Source organism: Pezoporus flaviventris, unplaced genomic scaffold (assembly GCF_033815535.1).
Source record: "Pezoporus flaviventris isolate CSIRO_AGI_PZ_B2104156 unplaced genomic scaffold, CSIRO_AGI_Pfla_v1 ptg000312l, whole genome shotgun sequence".
Lineage (NCBI taxonomy): Eukaryota > Metazoa > Chordata > Aves > Psittaciformes > Psittacidae > Pezoporus > Pezoporus flaviventris.
The window spans coordinates 240,188-257,216 of NW_026892859.1; the positions used below are offsets into that span (position 1 = coordinate 240,188).

General features: G+C 50.9%; 1 protein-coding gene and 1 long non-coding RNA gene across 2 annotated transcripts in view; one reads left to right on the forward strand and one right to left on the reverse strand.

The window, feature by feature from the left end:
• LOC133263402 (uncharacterized) overlaps positions 1-17,029 on the reverse strand; it is a 162,983-nt gene that overhangs the window by 113,911 nt on the left and 32,043 nt on the right. The gene's annotated exons all lie outside the window — the stretch shown is intronic.
• LOC133263404 (serine/threonine-protein kinase pim-1-like) lies at positions 7,583-14,019 on the forward strand. The gene is given in 5 exon segments (XM_061443159.1): positions 7,583-7,697; positions 12,513-12,592; positions 12,872-13,622; positions 13,864-13,954; positions 13,956-14,019. Coding segments are annotated over 5 exon segments (1,101 nt in total).

Consider the following 17,029-nt stretch of genomic DNA (forward strand, 5'->3'; position numbering starts at 1 on the left):
TATTTTCAGATTTAACATGAGGAATCATTACCTAAGATATGCACGTTTTCTCACATTGCATTTAACAGCGATTAAGAAATACAATTCAGATAGCTCTCACAGCAGGGAAGTATTTGTAACACCTCCCTCTGGGTCACAAGTCAGCTTTGCATACTTGCATGGTGTTGGATTAGCCATTACTTTATACACAGGTTCTCCTGATGTAGCCAGAAAACTGAATGAGGTTTTTCAAGGAGGAATCCCAGAGCTGTGGGCTTTGAGCAACTCAGGAGTCTGCAGGGGGTAACCACAAGCTCTAAAACACTTGTGCCGCTCACAGAAAAACGCTCTTGCTATGCAGAGATGGGTATGAAGGGCCACAGACAAGACTGAATACTTTCAGTACTTACAGAACTCAGCAGACTTCATCCCAGAGCTGTATGCCATGGCCCTCTTTGCATGACAAAGAACAATTTGTTTGCAAAACCTGACTGTCCCCTTTCTGACACTTTACCAAAGCCTTGCCTTTCCAGGGACAGACAATGGCTGCTGTCAGGCAATTCAGAGGACTCCGGGCGCTCTGTGTTCTCTCACTCCTTCCCTACATTATTCTGTACAAAACACTCCTGAAGCCCACCCAAGCTAACTAAGCAACCATTAACAGCAGGTTTACAGAGCATACAGACAAGAAAGGGCATAGTCACTCTTCGCTGAGGTTCCTTTTTCACCCCTTGAAGCCAACCTTATGTAGTATAAAAGACCTTGTATGATCCTCTACCTCGGCATGGGTTTTAGTCCAGTTCTTTCTAATGACACTGAATTCACTATCCAGTTGGTACATCACACGCAAATGCCCAGTGAGGAAGAGTGCACCGGTGCAGCAAGTGCCAAGTGACCAAATAGCCCTTTTAACACTGGTTTGGCTAAGGTGAAAGCAGAGACTGATCCGGTCTTGTAGACCAGAAGACTGCTCCTCCAGAGAGGTACACAGACAGAAGGATACACAGCTGTCACAGCCTCGTAGGAAATACAAACTGGAGATGAAGAGTCAACTTTTCCTGAAGAGTGCAGTTTTCTGATACATACTCCTCTAACATTTACGTGTACTTAAATCAACAGGCTCGTCTGAGCGTTAGCTTGGCGTGAGCTCCTTTCCCCTCATTCCTGTCAAAAAAAACAGAGTCTTTGTGAAGCACTTCTGAAAACAAAGGGGCTTTGGTTTTTTTTTTTGTCCAGTTTCGGTCAAATGATTTTCACCTTCCAGCTGTGATGCTGGAATCACACAAGCTTGCTCTAAGGCTAGAGAGCTGAGAGCACCATGTCCTGAAACATTTCCTCTCTTAGTTGTGAGCACTGTTTGATTCATAACCCAGATCTTGATTAAAGAGTTGGCTTCTCTCTGATTTCTATTTGTGTCACTTCAAATCCTACTGCTGCAATAGGAAGCAAAAGAATTCTCTGGACTCCACCTCGAGAAGGCAGAGTCTTAAATGCCTGAAGCTCACCTCCTCTCACCCTGAGACACATCCCTTAATTCTGGGTGCCTCAGAGGGTTAGACAACAATTAAACCAGCCCAGCGGTGGTGGATGGTTACACACAGCAGGCCCTGTCTCCTCCAGCTGAAACCAAGAGTTCTGTGGAGGGAGAGGAAGACAAAGGGAAGGTATCCCTCAGCCGTGGCGTCTGGAGGTTTGCACAGGGACAGGGGAATTGGCTTCAGGTCCCACAGCTTTGACACAGCCTCAGAATCCAGACCCAGATACTCAGAGATGATGTTCAGTTGCGATCCCCAGTACTGAGAGCAGTACCCCTAGCCATCAGAACTGCACGTGGCAAGTGACCCCTGGGGTGCTCAGAGCCACAGACTTTCTTCAGAACAAAGGTTTTGTTATACACATTTCAGCACTTATTTTTGATATGCTTCTCCATGAAGGAATACATAGGCAGGTTGCTTTGCAGTTGGTTTCAGGCCAGTTCAGATCTCTTAAGTTAATGTAGCTTGTCCCCATTAGTAGTACCTCAATTCACTCATCTGAAAGTGACACTGACCTCTGGATAAACTGTACAGTGGCTCCTAAGAATCAGGCAGGGGAGTTACACGGAAAAATGGAACAAAATCCTAATATTCTCTAGGGCCAGCATGCTAAAAAGCTCTGCCTCAACAATATGCAAAGATGCTCCTGAGCTCAATGATCCAACACAGTTACTTGAAGACACAAAGCAGAGAAAGCAGACTAAAGGAGTAAACTACTGCTCTATTCATTTAGCTACCAATAGGGAGAAGCAGTGCTTTAGGCTATGTGCCATTCATCATCAGTTAGTGCCTGCGGGCCTGCGGGCCAGCTAATATAGTAGTAACAGCAGCACAGTAATTTTGTTCCAGTAGGATTGTTTTAAATACACTGCCCTTGTAAGAGAAAGCAGTGAAGCACTTCTGAAAACCAGAAGCGATGACATTTGTGATGGCTCATTACACAGCCTCAGGACAGCCTCCAAGAAAACGCAGTGACCTGTATGTAAACAGGTCTACAAAAGATGCACAGAGTTATTCGTCTCATTTCTGGGGCCCTCCAGGAGGGGGCATAAACAGACTGAGAGACAAAAATGCCCCTCCTCATCTTCATCGGGACTTAGTTCTTGCCTTCTGCTTCCTCACTGCGAAGACTGAACACAAGGGAAGTAGAATGCTAGTAACACAAGCCTTTTTCACTCTCATCACTAGTGCGACTGCATTCTGGCCCCTTACACATACGCTAGTCGCTTTGCAGAAAAGGTAGATTTTTGTACTATACAAAGAAAGTGAATTCTGATTACTTCTACCAGCAACATATGTAGAGGAGGAGATTTAACAAGGCAGAAACTGTAGCAAGACAGCGACTGAATCTTCTGAACATCCCTTAACGGATACCAAGTTTAAAGGGCACTTACTAAATGCTAACCGTGTTTGCCTCAGCTGCAGGTGCACTCTGAAGTCTGTCTGGAATCCAGTACCAGAAACAGTGAGCGCAGATCCAGGTACTCCTTTAAGATGGTCGTACTCCCAGCGACAATGCCAGATGCCTGTTAAAAATCAATCAATATCAAATGAGCGTTTTTGAAGAGTGCAAGACAAGGTTGGGGTTATTTAAATCTTTGACAAGTGAAGCGTTTTGTCCTCAGCATGTCAGGGAAGCAAAACTAAACACGCGTTACTGCGAGACTAGCCAGCTATAACATCACATCTACAGATAAGAAAGATCAGTACAAGTGAAAGCGGACTAAGTACACTGGGGGTAAATAGTTCAGGTTACTACATCTGGGGCTAAGTATCAGCACAGCTGGATTCTTACTGAATTTCGCTGCCATTTAGGCCCTTCTCATTTAATTGAGTCTAAACCTAGGCACTAGCTCTCCCAACTACAGCATTTAACTGATGTAATCAATTGCTTTCCTTGCCCAAAATTAAGCAATAAGGAAAAACAGCCTCAGAGCCTGGAGGATTACACCTACCATAACCTGTAATTCCAGTCACACCAAAGATGAAAATCCAGAAGAGAATCCCAGCTGTGAACCTCAATAACACAAGGAAGAGCAGACTCACAATCATTGCAACGAACAGCCCACTAGAAAGACAAGAAACAGAAACCCAGGGAGAACAAGTATGAGCATCTTTCTTGCACGCCTCTTACTCCAAATGAGGGTCCCTTCGTCTCGTGTAGGAGAACGGTTTGCAAAAATGTATTTCAAAATCTTCCTTATGAAATATTTCCTCATGGCTCTCCGCTGTTAGAAACAGACAGATTATATATGATGATCTGGACACAGCCAGAATTGTCTGCGTACACCGAGTTCTCAGGGCGTCTGAATGGGACCAGCACACGTCTGGTTTGGTCATTTACACTGGCTGACCAACTCACTGCCTTTTCCAGGCCATGGCCTAGTCTACAGCATACAAAGTTAAATGGGAGACATACCTGTGTGTGGGGAGGTTACTGGTTTATGTCCTCCATTTAAAATCCCTGCTTGCACAGAAACAAGATTAGGAAAGTAACATTTGAGGAGCTTTCCTAGAAAAAAAAGAATTCATTTTAGGAGGAAAACCACTGATCCTTTCTACCCATCGGAGAAGAAAATGATCAGGGCATAGTGATGCATAAAAAGAACCTGTTCAGAGCCATCAGTGGGACCCCTAGGATGGACATCTCCAGTGTCTTTATCAAGTCTGTGCTAAGGAAACATTTGCTTTCATTTCACTCCCAGAAAAAAAGTCAGAAAGTAAAGAATGACTGCAAAAGGCCTTTATTCAGCGGGTTTCTTCTAAAGCAATGCAAATAAAGCAGTGGGAACAACGGTTCCATCCAACAAAGATCCAGCTCAGACCCTTCACAGAACATTTCATTTCTCTACAACTCTGAGGTGTTACATCAGAATTTTGTGCTAGAACAGACTCATAAGAAATGAAACCCTTTTCTTCCCTGTGGTCAGGAACTTCTCTTCTGAATGTTCCCAGTTTATTTAGCCAGTGACTAAAGATAACAAATGGGTCAGCCTGACCACAGACAATCAAAACCGGATGTTTTGGGCAAACTAAGCCAGACGGGCAGAGGGACAAGAAAAAGAACATCAGTTTATTTAGTTAAGCCTTTGTAAACTGGTCTTAAGTCCTAGCCCCTTAGAGGCTTCCCAGCATGATGCGTGTTCCCTTTCTGAATGGCTTGTTTGAAATTCAGAATGTATTCCTCAAAAAAAGCACTGTCATTTTGGAGTTCCTGACTCTCTTCTTCAAGGCAGTAAGATACCTTTATCTACGGTTAGCTTCAGATTTGCTCTAGTAACACCAAAACTGAATGAATACATGGTAACAACTGTCATTAATAGAGTGCTTCCCTTAAACTGAGCCTTGAAAGCAGCAGTTCTTTGGGAGTAGGATAAAAAGAACAGAGCAATTCCATATTAGATTTTTAATCCCACCTCCTTCCACCATCAGGCCTTCACTCTCATCACCCAAACTCTGGCACTTTCATATGTTTGCCCAGAAATCACTGGATGCATGCTGTCATTTGGTGAAAAGTGTGAGGAAAATTCTACCCAACTACTTTAAAAGTAACAACAATCCCTTATAAAAGTATCCTATTTGAAATGGGGAAACTGGCTTCAGTATGGAGAAAGTCTGTTCAGAAAATGCTCAAGTCTCTCTCCAGCCCATCTGTTGAGCAGCATCTCCTTTGAGAGAATCTTCACCATAAGTCTGATTTCAATAACAGATCTAGAGAGAACGGTCATTTAGGCATATATACTCACAGATCTGCTGCAGCAAAATTGCTACTTCTTTTGTTTTGGTGCTGCATTTTTACTAATCGCTCATTATTGAGTAAGAATTGCAAGATAAAGCTAACTCTGTTCAGTAGTTTTTGTTCTTTAAGTTGCTTTGCCTGCTGCACTGGATTTGTGTATTACAATGAATTTAACTACATGTTGCTAGTATCAATTTGGAAATTGGGATGTGTTTTATATAGATATTCACGACATTTAGCAACTGCAATTGGTTTGAAAGTCTCGTAATCAAGAACTTTTAGGTTTGGAATTACCATGCAGATGGGTCCTGCAACAGAAGACAGCAGCACCTCTTGAGTTTCTGCCTGGTAGGATATTCAAAAGCTACTCCAGACCATACTGTATGCATGTATGCTGTGCTATCCTTACCTCACATACAGAACCATAACAACATTATGGCAAAGCTTAAAAGTAGGTTTGGTACCAAACACGTACGTCATCAATTCTTCAATTCCCTACACATTCCATAGTGAGTTTGGAAAAACATAAAATTACCCATTAGAATCTTACATTAAAATCCAGTACCAAGAAATAGCATAGTCTTCAAAATTTTTACTCCAATTGATCTTGCATCCAGGATATTACTGATGCTGCTGACAAAAGACAAGACTGCTAATAGCAGAGAAGCAGAAAACAGCTCAGTGAAGCAAAAGGAGGACTTCTTGGAGTTGTTTTCCTATCCTGCAAAGTGCTTGCCCATATTAGCGTTTCCTAAGAAGAAATGAAGAATCATCTTGTCAAAGAACAAACAATGTAGTTGTAGATGCCAGAAGAAGGAAACTTCCTAAGCTGCGGGTGCTAGCACTGCTGGGAAGGTGCTAGAATGCGGCAGCCTCAGATCCAGAGGTAAGAAAAGGTACCCCTGTGCTCCGGACAGGCTGAGGATGGAGAGTAGCTGGTTGCTACCCAGCATTGGAGATGCTTGCTGTCCATCTGCAAGGGAGGTGCTGTCTGGCATCAGAGCCCAGGACGTTGCCTTTTGACCTTCAGATGTGTGCTAAAAACAGGAGCATGCTGATGAGGTGAGATGCAAAAGTACTAGGACAATCCACAGCACTAGGAAGGCTGCTGTAGGAAGGAAGAGCTGAGGCCATCACTGGCTGGCCCGAGTCCTGCTGCATGAAGACTTCAATTTGAACCTCCTTTAACTTTCCTTGCTATTAATTTTGGCTAGGAAAACCAAGTGGAATGTCTTAAAAACTGACAGTCATTCTGAGGAACACTAAAGCTTTTGGCTCCTTGCTCATTTCTGCATACCACAGTGCTGGTTTTCCCTACTGGAACTTTGCAAGTGCTCAGGCACAGAAACCATCTACCAGGAAGTCTCGTCTGGGTACCCTCAGCCATTTGATACAACAGATTCTGATCTTGGTTTTTCAATTCCTAAATTATTTCACAGTCTCAGAAGCCAACACACAAGCACTTAAGAAGGGTAAAACCTACTTTGCAGCTCCCCTGAGGTCAGTTACGTTTCTTGTTTTCCCTCTTCCATCTTTGAAGGTAGTCTGATTTGCCACAGCTAGCACACCACTCTTCATGGAGAAGTCCAGGAAGCGTCTCTTCAGAACTATTCAAAATACCAAAAGAAAGCAGAAATGGAAAGCAATGGAAAAAGGAAGCAATGGAAAAAAAGACAGAAACTATGGGTAAGACAGAGAGAGGAGTTTATAAAAGAAAGAGACAAGGACAGACATTCACACACTCATTTATGTTGCCCTGCTCTTTGCTGCACCAAATCCTTGTTTTCATTCCAAAGGGAAGAGTAGGTCAGTCCTCCTACACGGCTGTACATCACCTTTATCTACTGGTTCTGCACTTTCCTTATCAGGTTCCAATAAGCACTGATGCCTGGGCTTAATATTCAGTCTGCAATATCTACTCCCCCACTTATTCTCAGGAAACAATTAACTAACCTGTGTTAATTAACAATTAAATATCCTTCTGTGATCTTCCCCTCTGGCTGTAGGCAAAAAGAAGGTAAGAACTTCTTTGCAAATGATTTTCTGTCTTTTGGGTCAGTACATCATTTTTCATACAGATTTTTAATTCTTTAGCGCTTCATCCATTATTTTCTCTTTTTGACAGCCTGGGCCTGCTTTACACAATCTCTATTTTAAAGCATGGAAAAAAGTAACAGCACTTCCTTATTTGCACGACCTTCTAGGTCAGTGACAGATACTCTTGAGCTCGGAGACCTCTGCCTGTCTACTCAAAAGCACCTGCTGACCACAGTGACAAAACCAGCTTTTTGTCCCCATAATTCCTCTGCCGCCCTCCATAGGCAGCACTATGTGCAGCACTGAAAAGCAAGCTGCCCAGTTAACTGGGCTCAAGTACCACCTGAACTTCAACAGCTGCCCAGATGAGCTTTCCTACAGTCGTGGCATTTCCTTCGTGCCAACAGGTTGGCTTGTGTTCGGTTGGGTGCTCACATGTTCTGGAAGGAAGAGTTTGCACCGTAAACCACTTCTTATCAGTAATAATTCAAGAGCAAGAAAGAGCTCAGCTTGACCCAATCACACTCCAAGGGTTTGCATATTCGGGATGAGGCTTTGCAATATTAAGGTTTTGTAATACTAAGACTTTGCAATATTGGGGCTGGGGCTAAGTTACTCAGGGAACGAAACATAGGGTTTGAAATACCGTGACTTAAACAGGCACACTCTGTGCTTAAAGACAACGGCATCTTTGGGAAACAGACATGCTCTGTGCTGCAAAGGAACGCTATCTTTGTACACCCTATGAAGCTAAGCCAGTGCAAACCGCTGCTGTAGTTAAGCAGTAAGTTGGGGTACCATGTGCCTGCCAGAAAGTTATGAAATCAAACCCTAAAAGGAGAGAAAGAAAGAAGTAAGAGGAAGGGGTGTATGAAACTGAGTAAGGGGAGGTGTAACCAGAGGCAGGACAGTTAGCACATAGATTATACACGTCGGAAAGGCTGTAAACCTTGGAGTCCCCAACCAATGGGGTAACAAGGGAGGGAACTTGAGGATGGGAAAGGAAATACAAATCAAAGTTCTGCCTTTGCTGTGTGTGCCTGCTTGCCAGGACACCCGTTTGTGCACAAACGTTAAATAAATAGCTGCTTCACTGCTGTGTCTGACCGAGGCCTGCCTGAACCTAGAGACTGCTTCTCACCCTTCAACTTCTCAGACACCAAAACTCATGACACATTCCCTCAGCAGGAGGCTCACCTGAGACTCCAACTTCTCGCTGCCTTCCTTTTTCTGGGATGCTGCTCTGGGAGGGGCACTTTCTCGCCTGCCCTGCTGGAGGCTGCTGCTTCTCTTCTCCCTGCTCTTCACTGGCATCTTCCACACTGCTTCTCTGGGCTTGTTTCTTCCCCTTTCTCTTCTTTACCCGTCTCTGCCAGACATTCTCCTTCTCCTTCCTACTCACCACAGGCAAGCAGAGGGGGGAAACAAAGCAGTTGTGTATTTTTTTAACTACAGAAATCCCATGCAAACGTTTCACAGAAGAGATAATCCCTTGCAAAAAAAACGTGTTTACAAAAACCAGCACTCACAGCGACTGCAGCCGTTGGCGAGGGCCTGTACTTGAGGTACGGCAGTAACTAAGAGTCACCTCAGTGTAGGACGCGACTGTGTGACGAAGCACGGAGCCTCCGGAACACCTGCACAGACAACACATGGCCAGGAGCCTGTCCACAGAGCACCAGGACAACCTGGGAACGAGAGACTTCCCCAGAAACAAGGCCTGGAACATTTCCAGTTCATCCTCAAATAACCTCCTGTGACACCACACTCATTTTCAGCCGCACGCAGGGACCAGGAAGGTCATACATATTTTGTACTGCAGGGTGCTGTACGCGTAGCCTGTGTACCGGGCCATCCACAGCTATCTCATACATTAAAAGCGCTAGGATTGAAAGGGCATTTGTAGAGCTTTAATGAGAGAAACTCCGTTTAGTTTTTAGATGGCATAAAATGACATGAACAAGCCCTAGATCAACTGCTCCCACATCTAAAGCCTTCAGCTCGATGACCAGGGGAAATCAGCAGCAGGGCAAATAAAGGTTCTGGCCCTTCTCAACACACTGAGACTTGAAATGGAAATGGTACAATGGGCTGCTGAAAACCACACTGAGAGCAACGCTTTGGCTTTATTCCGAGAGCAATGCTGACAACACACTGACGTTTTAGTTGTACATAAACTGGGGGGAGTTATCTGGAAGGGAAGGATCACTGCTCGGGTTGGGCTGGGTATCACTCAGCGGGTGCTGAGCAATTGTATTGGGCATCACTTGTGTTTATTAGCTTGGGGTTTTTTTTCCGTTTCCTCTTTTTTTTTCCTCTCTTCTTGTTATTTCCCTTATCATCATTATCACTATCACCAGCACTAGTACATTGTGCTTCGGTTATTAAACTGTTCTTATCTCCACCCTCGGGTTTTTCATCCTTCCCTTCCTGCTCCCCATCCCGCTCCAGGAGCCAAAACCCGGCTCAGAGTCAACGACACCTCGGGCCCGCCCCCCCCCCCCCCGGGTGCCGGGGATCGGCTGCCCCAGCAGCACCTCCCCCCCGGGGGGAAACAGCCCCCAGGGACCCCCACAACAGCCCCGCTCCATCCCCAGGGCCGGAAAGGTGCGGGACCCCCACAGCTCCCAGCCCCCCATGCCCCGGCTTCGCAGCACCCCACACTCCCAGCCATCTCGCAGCCCCACTGCCCAGCGCTCGCACCCGCCCCCCGCATTCCCCCGCAGCGCCCGGCCCCACTGCCCAGAGCCTCGGGGGGCCGCAGACCCCCAGCCCCGCTCCCCGGGCTCTGCAGCGCCCCCCAGACCCGCGCCGCGCCCGCTCACCCTCACCTCCTCCCGCTCAGCCGCCGCCATTGCCGGCTGCAGCTCCGCCTCACGCCCTGGGCCCGCCTCCGACGCAGCCAATCAGCGCACGGCTCCCCCGCGCGGGGCACGCTGGGACCTGTAGTCCGGCCTCCGGCACATGCGCACGGGGCAGTGGGCGGGGGGCAGCGGGCCCCCCGTGAGGGGCGGGGCCTTTCCTCATGGAGGAGCCGCCCCCCATGGGATCCCAGAGGCACCGGATGGGCTGGGGTGAAGGGACCTTAAAGCTCCTCCAGCTCCAAGCCCTGCCACGGGCAGGGACACCTTCCACATGGAAGGAGCAGCTTGCTCCGAGCCCCTGTGTCCAACCCGGCCTCCAACGCTGCCAGGGATGGGGCAGCCACAGCTCCTCTGGGCACCCTGCGCCAGCGCCTCAGCACCCTCACAGGGAAGAGCTTCCTGAGAGCTTGTGAAATACGAACTCACTCCTCTAAACGAGGTAACGAGGGTTTAGTGAGGGACAAAGGCAAGAAAGCAAAAGCAACAGCGTGACCGCAGCCAGAGGCGCAAGGGATTAGCATTTGGTACAGGTTTATATACTTTCAGTATTACATCAGTTACATGCATATTCATAATTCCCGCATATAGGCGGGGGATATTATAACTAGCTTCAAGAATTTATTATCACAAGTCTCCTCCTCTTGGCGTCTGTGCACTGCTCTGTGGTGATTGTGAGCAGGGGGCTTGAGGATGAAGTAAACAGTCTTCCTCTTGTGAGCAGGGGTCTTCAAGATGCAGTAAGCAGTCTTCCTCACGGTGTACTTTTCACCTCTGGCACAGTTGGGCCCCCCAGCAACCACACAGCCAGCTATATCTGTAATTACTCTGATAACTAGCAAGGATTTAAAACAGTGTGACCTTCCTGCAAAATCTGTTGCAGGATGGGCAGACAAGGAGTATCCCAAGCTAGCAGAGCCTTGGGAGGCTCTGTCTCCAAACTAACTGATAAGGATGGTGTGAAATAACTCGTTCATGTTTAGTGGGGCCACTAAAGCCTGTTACCTCACCACAGACTTACAACACAAACATTGCTCTTTAAAACTACTTTAGAAGACCAGCGTGAAACAATTAACTCATGTTTACATCCCACGGACTTACAACATAAACATTGTTCTCTTTCTACAGCCTAAATTAAGCTAAACAGTACTTTAACCCTATGTTTTCCAGGCACTAGCTTTCCTTATACCAAGCTTCACCCCCCACCTTCTCTTACCTTTACAAATTCTTTTGCTATGTGACTCCATTTAGATCAAGAGATCTGAACCTTTTTAACTTGCTGTCTGGTCTTGTATCTTTAGCGTGTTTTGTTTCTGTTACTGTAAACTCGTACAGTTATATCCTGCACGTGAGCACGCCTATGATTTGAGAAAGCCAATACATTTATGTGTTTATCACAATCTCCTCTCAAGCCACCTCTGTGGAAAGGAAAGAGGGGATAAAATAAGCAGTAAATTGCAGCCTCCTTGTGACTTCCCAAAGCCTCCGGTTTCAGTTCTAAAGCCTCGTTCGCAGGGTCCCGAGGCTCAGGTTCGGTTTCCAAAGGCTCGGCCGCGGGGATGCTGCTGCCGGGCGGGGGGCGCACGAGCCCGGCCGCGGGGCTGGGCAGGGCCCGCTCCGCCGTTCCCCGGGCTCCCGCGGCCGCGAGACCCCCCCCGCCGGCCGCTCCGCCCGGTGGCAGCGGGCGCCCGGGGCGCGCGTGGACAGAGCCGTTGACAGCGAGGCTGCGGCGGCGGCGGCAGCAGCGGCTTTTGAGCGGCTTCTGAGCGGCTTTTGAGCGGCAGCGACTTCGGCAGCGGCTTCTGAGCGGCAGCGGCTTCTGCAGGAGCAGCGGCAGCAGCACCAGGTGAGGCGGCGGCGGCGGCAGCTCTCGGCGGTCCGGAGCCCGCCCTCCGCCGCTCCCCGCGATGGTGCCTCCCCCGTCCCCCCAGCGTCCCCCCGCAGGGGCTCGCGGCACCGCTCCCCTCTCCCGCTTCTGGCAGTGGCTGCGCTGGGCGAGCCGCCCCTGGGTCTGGGTCTGGCGAGGCAGCGCCGCCCCCTGGCGCTCCCCGGCCCGCCCCCAGGCCCGGCCCCGCCTGGGGCCGGCCGGGGGCCGCCACCACCCACAGGTGCCCGGCGGCGGAGCGCGGACCGGCGGCGGAGCGCGGACCGGCGGCGGGGACCCCGCGCGCAGCGACAGCGGCCGCGTCTGTCGCACGGGGCACGACAAGGAGAGCTTCGAGCGGCTTTACCGCGTGGGACCGCTGCTGGGGAGAGGCGGCTTCGCGTCCGTGTACTCGGGGCTCCGCCTGTGTGACAACAGCCCGGTAAGGGCGGGGCCGGCGGCGGGCCGGGGAGGCGGCGGGGCTCGGCTCAGCTCAGCTCAGCCCAGCGCTGCCCTTGGCTCGCAGGTGGCGATCAAACGAGTGGCTCGGGAGCGCATCTCCTCGTGGGGCGAGCGGGTGAGTGCGCGGGGCCACCGGGACAGTGCGGGGCAGAGCGGGTGGGGGTGAGCCGGTGGGGCCGGCGGGGGGGAAAGTGGGACGGCGTGAGGGGAGTGGGTGTGGAGTCAGCAGGGGACACGGGCCGGGTAGGGGTGCACCAGAGCATCCCTGGGGATTGCGGGGGGCACCTGGGAGCAGTGGGGCCGGGCAGGAGGGCATCAGAGCATCCCAGGCAGGGAGGCCCAGGAGCCCCGGGCCAGCATCGGCCCTGCTGACGGTGCCGCGGTCCCCCTGCAGCCCAGCGGCACTCGCATTCCCATGGAGATAGCCATGTTGAGGAAGGTGCGCTCCGGCTGCAGTGCCATCATCCAGCTCCTCAGTTGGTTTGAGCTGCCCCACTCCTTTGTGCTGGTTCTGGAGCGTCCGGAGCCATCGCAGGACCTCTCCGACTTCATCAAAAAGCAGAGGTTCCTGCCCGAGGATCTGGCGCGGGGCATTTTCCTCCAGGTGCTGGTGGCTGTGCGGCACTGCCACAGCTGCGGTGTCCTGCACAGGGATATCAAGCCCAAGAACATCATCATCAACTTGGCCACCAGAGAGGTCAAGCTTATCGACTTTGGTTGCAGCACCCTCCTCAGGGACACGGTCTACACCACATTTAGCGGTGAGCCCACAGCCCAGGGTGCTTCCTGTACCGGGCAGTTTGTGAACAAGAGTCACGTGCTGATGACGAGGTGGCGGGTCACACCGAGTGTGCGTCCCCACGTCCGTGGGGCCAGCGGTGCAGCCCCTGCATCCCTGGGGATCCGCGGGCGAGAATCCAGGAGCAGGCGGCATCTGCCTAATGAGGTGCGCCCGTATCCTGTTGTAGGAACACCTTTGTACTACCCGCCGGAGTGGTTCCGCTGGCACTGGTACCACGGCCGTCCGGCGGCGATCTGGTCCCTGGGCGTGCTGCTGTATGAGATGGTGTGCGGGGTCCTCCCCTTCCGGTGCTGCGAGGACATCGTCAGCGGGCAGCTCTTCTTCCAGCGCCGGATCTCTGTCGGTAGGTACCTGGCTTCGCAGCAGCAGGGGAAGGTCGGGGTTTAGGGGGTGGCAGCTGATCGCCCTTGGTCAGCTGGAGGAGGTGGCCCATGTCCTGCCATCCTGCTCTCCTCCAAACCGAGTCATGGAGCAGGAGGTCTGGGTGCAGCTCTGAGCGCACCCAGGCCTGGGCGCTGCGGACGGTGGCACAAGGTAGGCAGGAGCCTCCCGCAACTGAGCGGCAGTTCCCGGATTCTCCCCAGAATGCCAGCACCTCATCAGGTGGTGCTTGTCCATGAGAGCTCGCGACAGGCCATCCCTGGACGATGTGTTCAACCACCCTTGGCTGCAAACATCCACTGCCCCAGGAGACAGCCGCCCTCCACCCTCACAGCCTGAGCCAGCAGCTGGGCAAGTAAGCTGGGGGTGCCTCTTGGGGGGAGTGTGGGGTTTGGGGGTTTTGGCAGGTTGGGTATTTTGGTGGGGATTTGGGCTCTTGGGAGGTTGGGATGGATTTTGGGGGCCTGTGGGGATTTTTTGGAGACTTTGAGGTTTTGGGGGTTGTTTTTTGGGGGGACTTTGTGGGTTTTGCGGAGAGCGGGGGGTTTTGGGTGTTTGGGGATTTGGGGAGTTTGTTGAGGTTGGGTGTTTTGGGGGGACTTTTGCAGTTATTGGGGGGCTTGTGGGGATTGGTTTCTGGGTTCTTTGGAGAGCAATAGGTGTCAGAGGGACACCTCATAAGAGTTATATCTCCTCCTTGTAGCTGGGGCAGTGGTGAGGTTGGGCTTTAGTCTGAGGATAACGCTGGTAACACACCGATTGTATAGTGGTTTCTGATTAGCACTTACCCCGAGCAAGGCTGATTCAGTCTCTCATGCTCTGCAGTGAGGAGAGACAAGATCTGACATCAAAGCAACAGACAATGCGGCTACTCCAACACAAGCCACGAGCACTGCAGCTACTCCAACACCAGCCACAACCACTGCGGTGACACCAACAATGGCAACAGGCACCGTGGCTACTCCAATGGCAAGGACTGTCACTGCAGCTACAACTCCAGCAACATGCAGTGCTGCTATTCCAAACAGGGCAAAAAAAGCAGTGTGGCTACTCCAAACTCAGTGACAAGCAGTGAGGCTTCTCAAACCCAAGCCACAAGCACTGCAGGTACTACAAATACAGCGACAGACACATCGGCCACTCAAACACCGAGGACAGGCACTGTGGCTGGTGCGACCCAATTCAACATGCCCTGCAGTTAATCCAGCCCCAGGCACAAGGACTGCAGTTACTCCACCACCAGTTTTAAGCTCTGCAGCTACTCTATCTCTGGGAAGGAGCAATGGCGCTACTCTAAGGCCTGCTATGTGTACAGTGGCTACGTCAACCCCAGCCACAAACACTGCAGCTACTCCAGTGCAAGCCACAACCACTGCAGCCTCTCCAACGCCAGTGACACACACTGCTGCTCCTGCAGCCCCATCAACAAGCAGTGAGGCTTCTCCAACCCAGGCCCTAAGAACTGTGCCTACTGCAACCATGGCAGCAGGCACATGGGCTACTCCAATGCCAAAGACAGATGCTGTGGCTGCTGCAGCCCCAGTGATGGGCACTGCAGGTATTCCAACCACATCAACAAGCAGTGAGGCTTCTCCAGTGCGAGCCACAAGCACTGCGGCTTCTCACTGCCAACCACAAGCCCTGCGGCTACTGCAACCCCGGTGACTGGGACAGTGGCTACTACATGGCAACAATAGGCATAAACACTGCAGCTATTCCAGCCACTGCAACAAGCACAGCAGCTGCTGCAGTGCCAGCCACAGCAACGGGGCTACTCAAATGCCTGAGACAGACACTTCCGCTACTGCAACCTCATTGACGAGCAGTGAGGCTTCTCCAAACCAAGCCTCATGCACTGCGGGTACTCAAAGTACCGTGACAGACACATCAGCCACTCGAATGCAAAGGACAGGCACTGTGGCTACTCCAGCCCCATCAAGAAGCACTTTGGACAATCCAACCCCAGGCACAAGCACTGCAGCTGCTCCACCACCAGTTTCCAGGTACGCAGCTATTCCAACTCTAGGAGGGAGCACTGTCGCTACTCTTAAGGCCTGCAACGTTTGCAGTGGCTAGATCAACCCCAGGCACAAACACTGTGGCTACTGCAAGTCCTACCAGAAGCACTACAGCTACTCCAGTGCCAGGCACGACCACTGCAGCCTCTCCAACACCAGTGACCCATCAACAAGCAGTGAGGCTTCTCCAGTGCGAGCCACAAGCACTGCGGCTTCTCACTGCCATCCACAAGCCCTGCGGCTACTGCAACCCCCGTGACTGGGACAGATGCTACTACATAGCAGCAATAGGCATAAACACTGCAGCTATTCCAGCCACTGCAACAAGCACAGCAGCTGCTGCAGTTAATCCAGCCACAGCAACGGGGCTACTCCAATGCTGAGACAGACACTGCCGCTACTGCAACCTCATTGACGAGCAGTGAGGCTTCTCCAAACCAAGCCACATGCACTGCGGGTACTCAAAGTGCCGTGACAGACACATCAGCCACTCGAATGCAAAGGACAGGCACTGTGGCTACTCCAGCCCCATCAAGAAGCACTTTGGACAATCCAACCCCAGGCACAAGTAGTTCAGTTGCTCCACCAGCAGTTTTCAGGTCTGCAGCTATTCCAACTCTAGGAAGGAGCAATGGGGCTACTCTAAGGCCTACAACATAGGCAGTGCCTAGATCAACCCCACCCAGAAGCACTGTGGCTTCTCCAACGCCACTGACAAACACTGCTGCTCCTCCAATGCCATCGACAAGCAGTGAGGCTTCTCCATCCCAAGCCCTAAGAACTGTGCCTACTGCAACCATGGCAGCAGGCCCATGGGTTACTCCAATGCCAAGGACAGATGCTGTGCCTGCTACAACTCCAAAGACAGGCACTGCAGGTATTGCAACCACATCAACAAGCAGTGAGGCTTCTCCAGTGCGAGCCACAAGCACTGCGGCTTCTGATTGCCAGCCACAAGCCCTGCGGCTACTGCAACCCCAGTGAGTGGGACAGCGGCTACTACATGGCAACGATAGGCATAAACACTGCAGCTATTCCAGCCACTGCAACAAGCACAGCAGCTACTGCAGTGCCAGGCAGAACAATAAGGCTACTCCAATGCCTGAGACAGACACTGCCGCTACTGCAACCTCATTGACGAGCAGTGAGGCTTCTCCAAACCAAGCCTCATGCACTGCGGGTACTCAAAGTACCGTGACAGACACATCAGCCACTCGAATGCAAAGGACAGGCACTGTGGCTACTCCAGCCCCATCAACAAGCACTGTGACTAATCCAACCCCAGGCACAAGCACTGCAGTTGCTCCACCAGCAGTTTTCAGCTCTGCAGCTATTCCAACTCTAGGAAGAT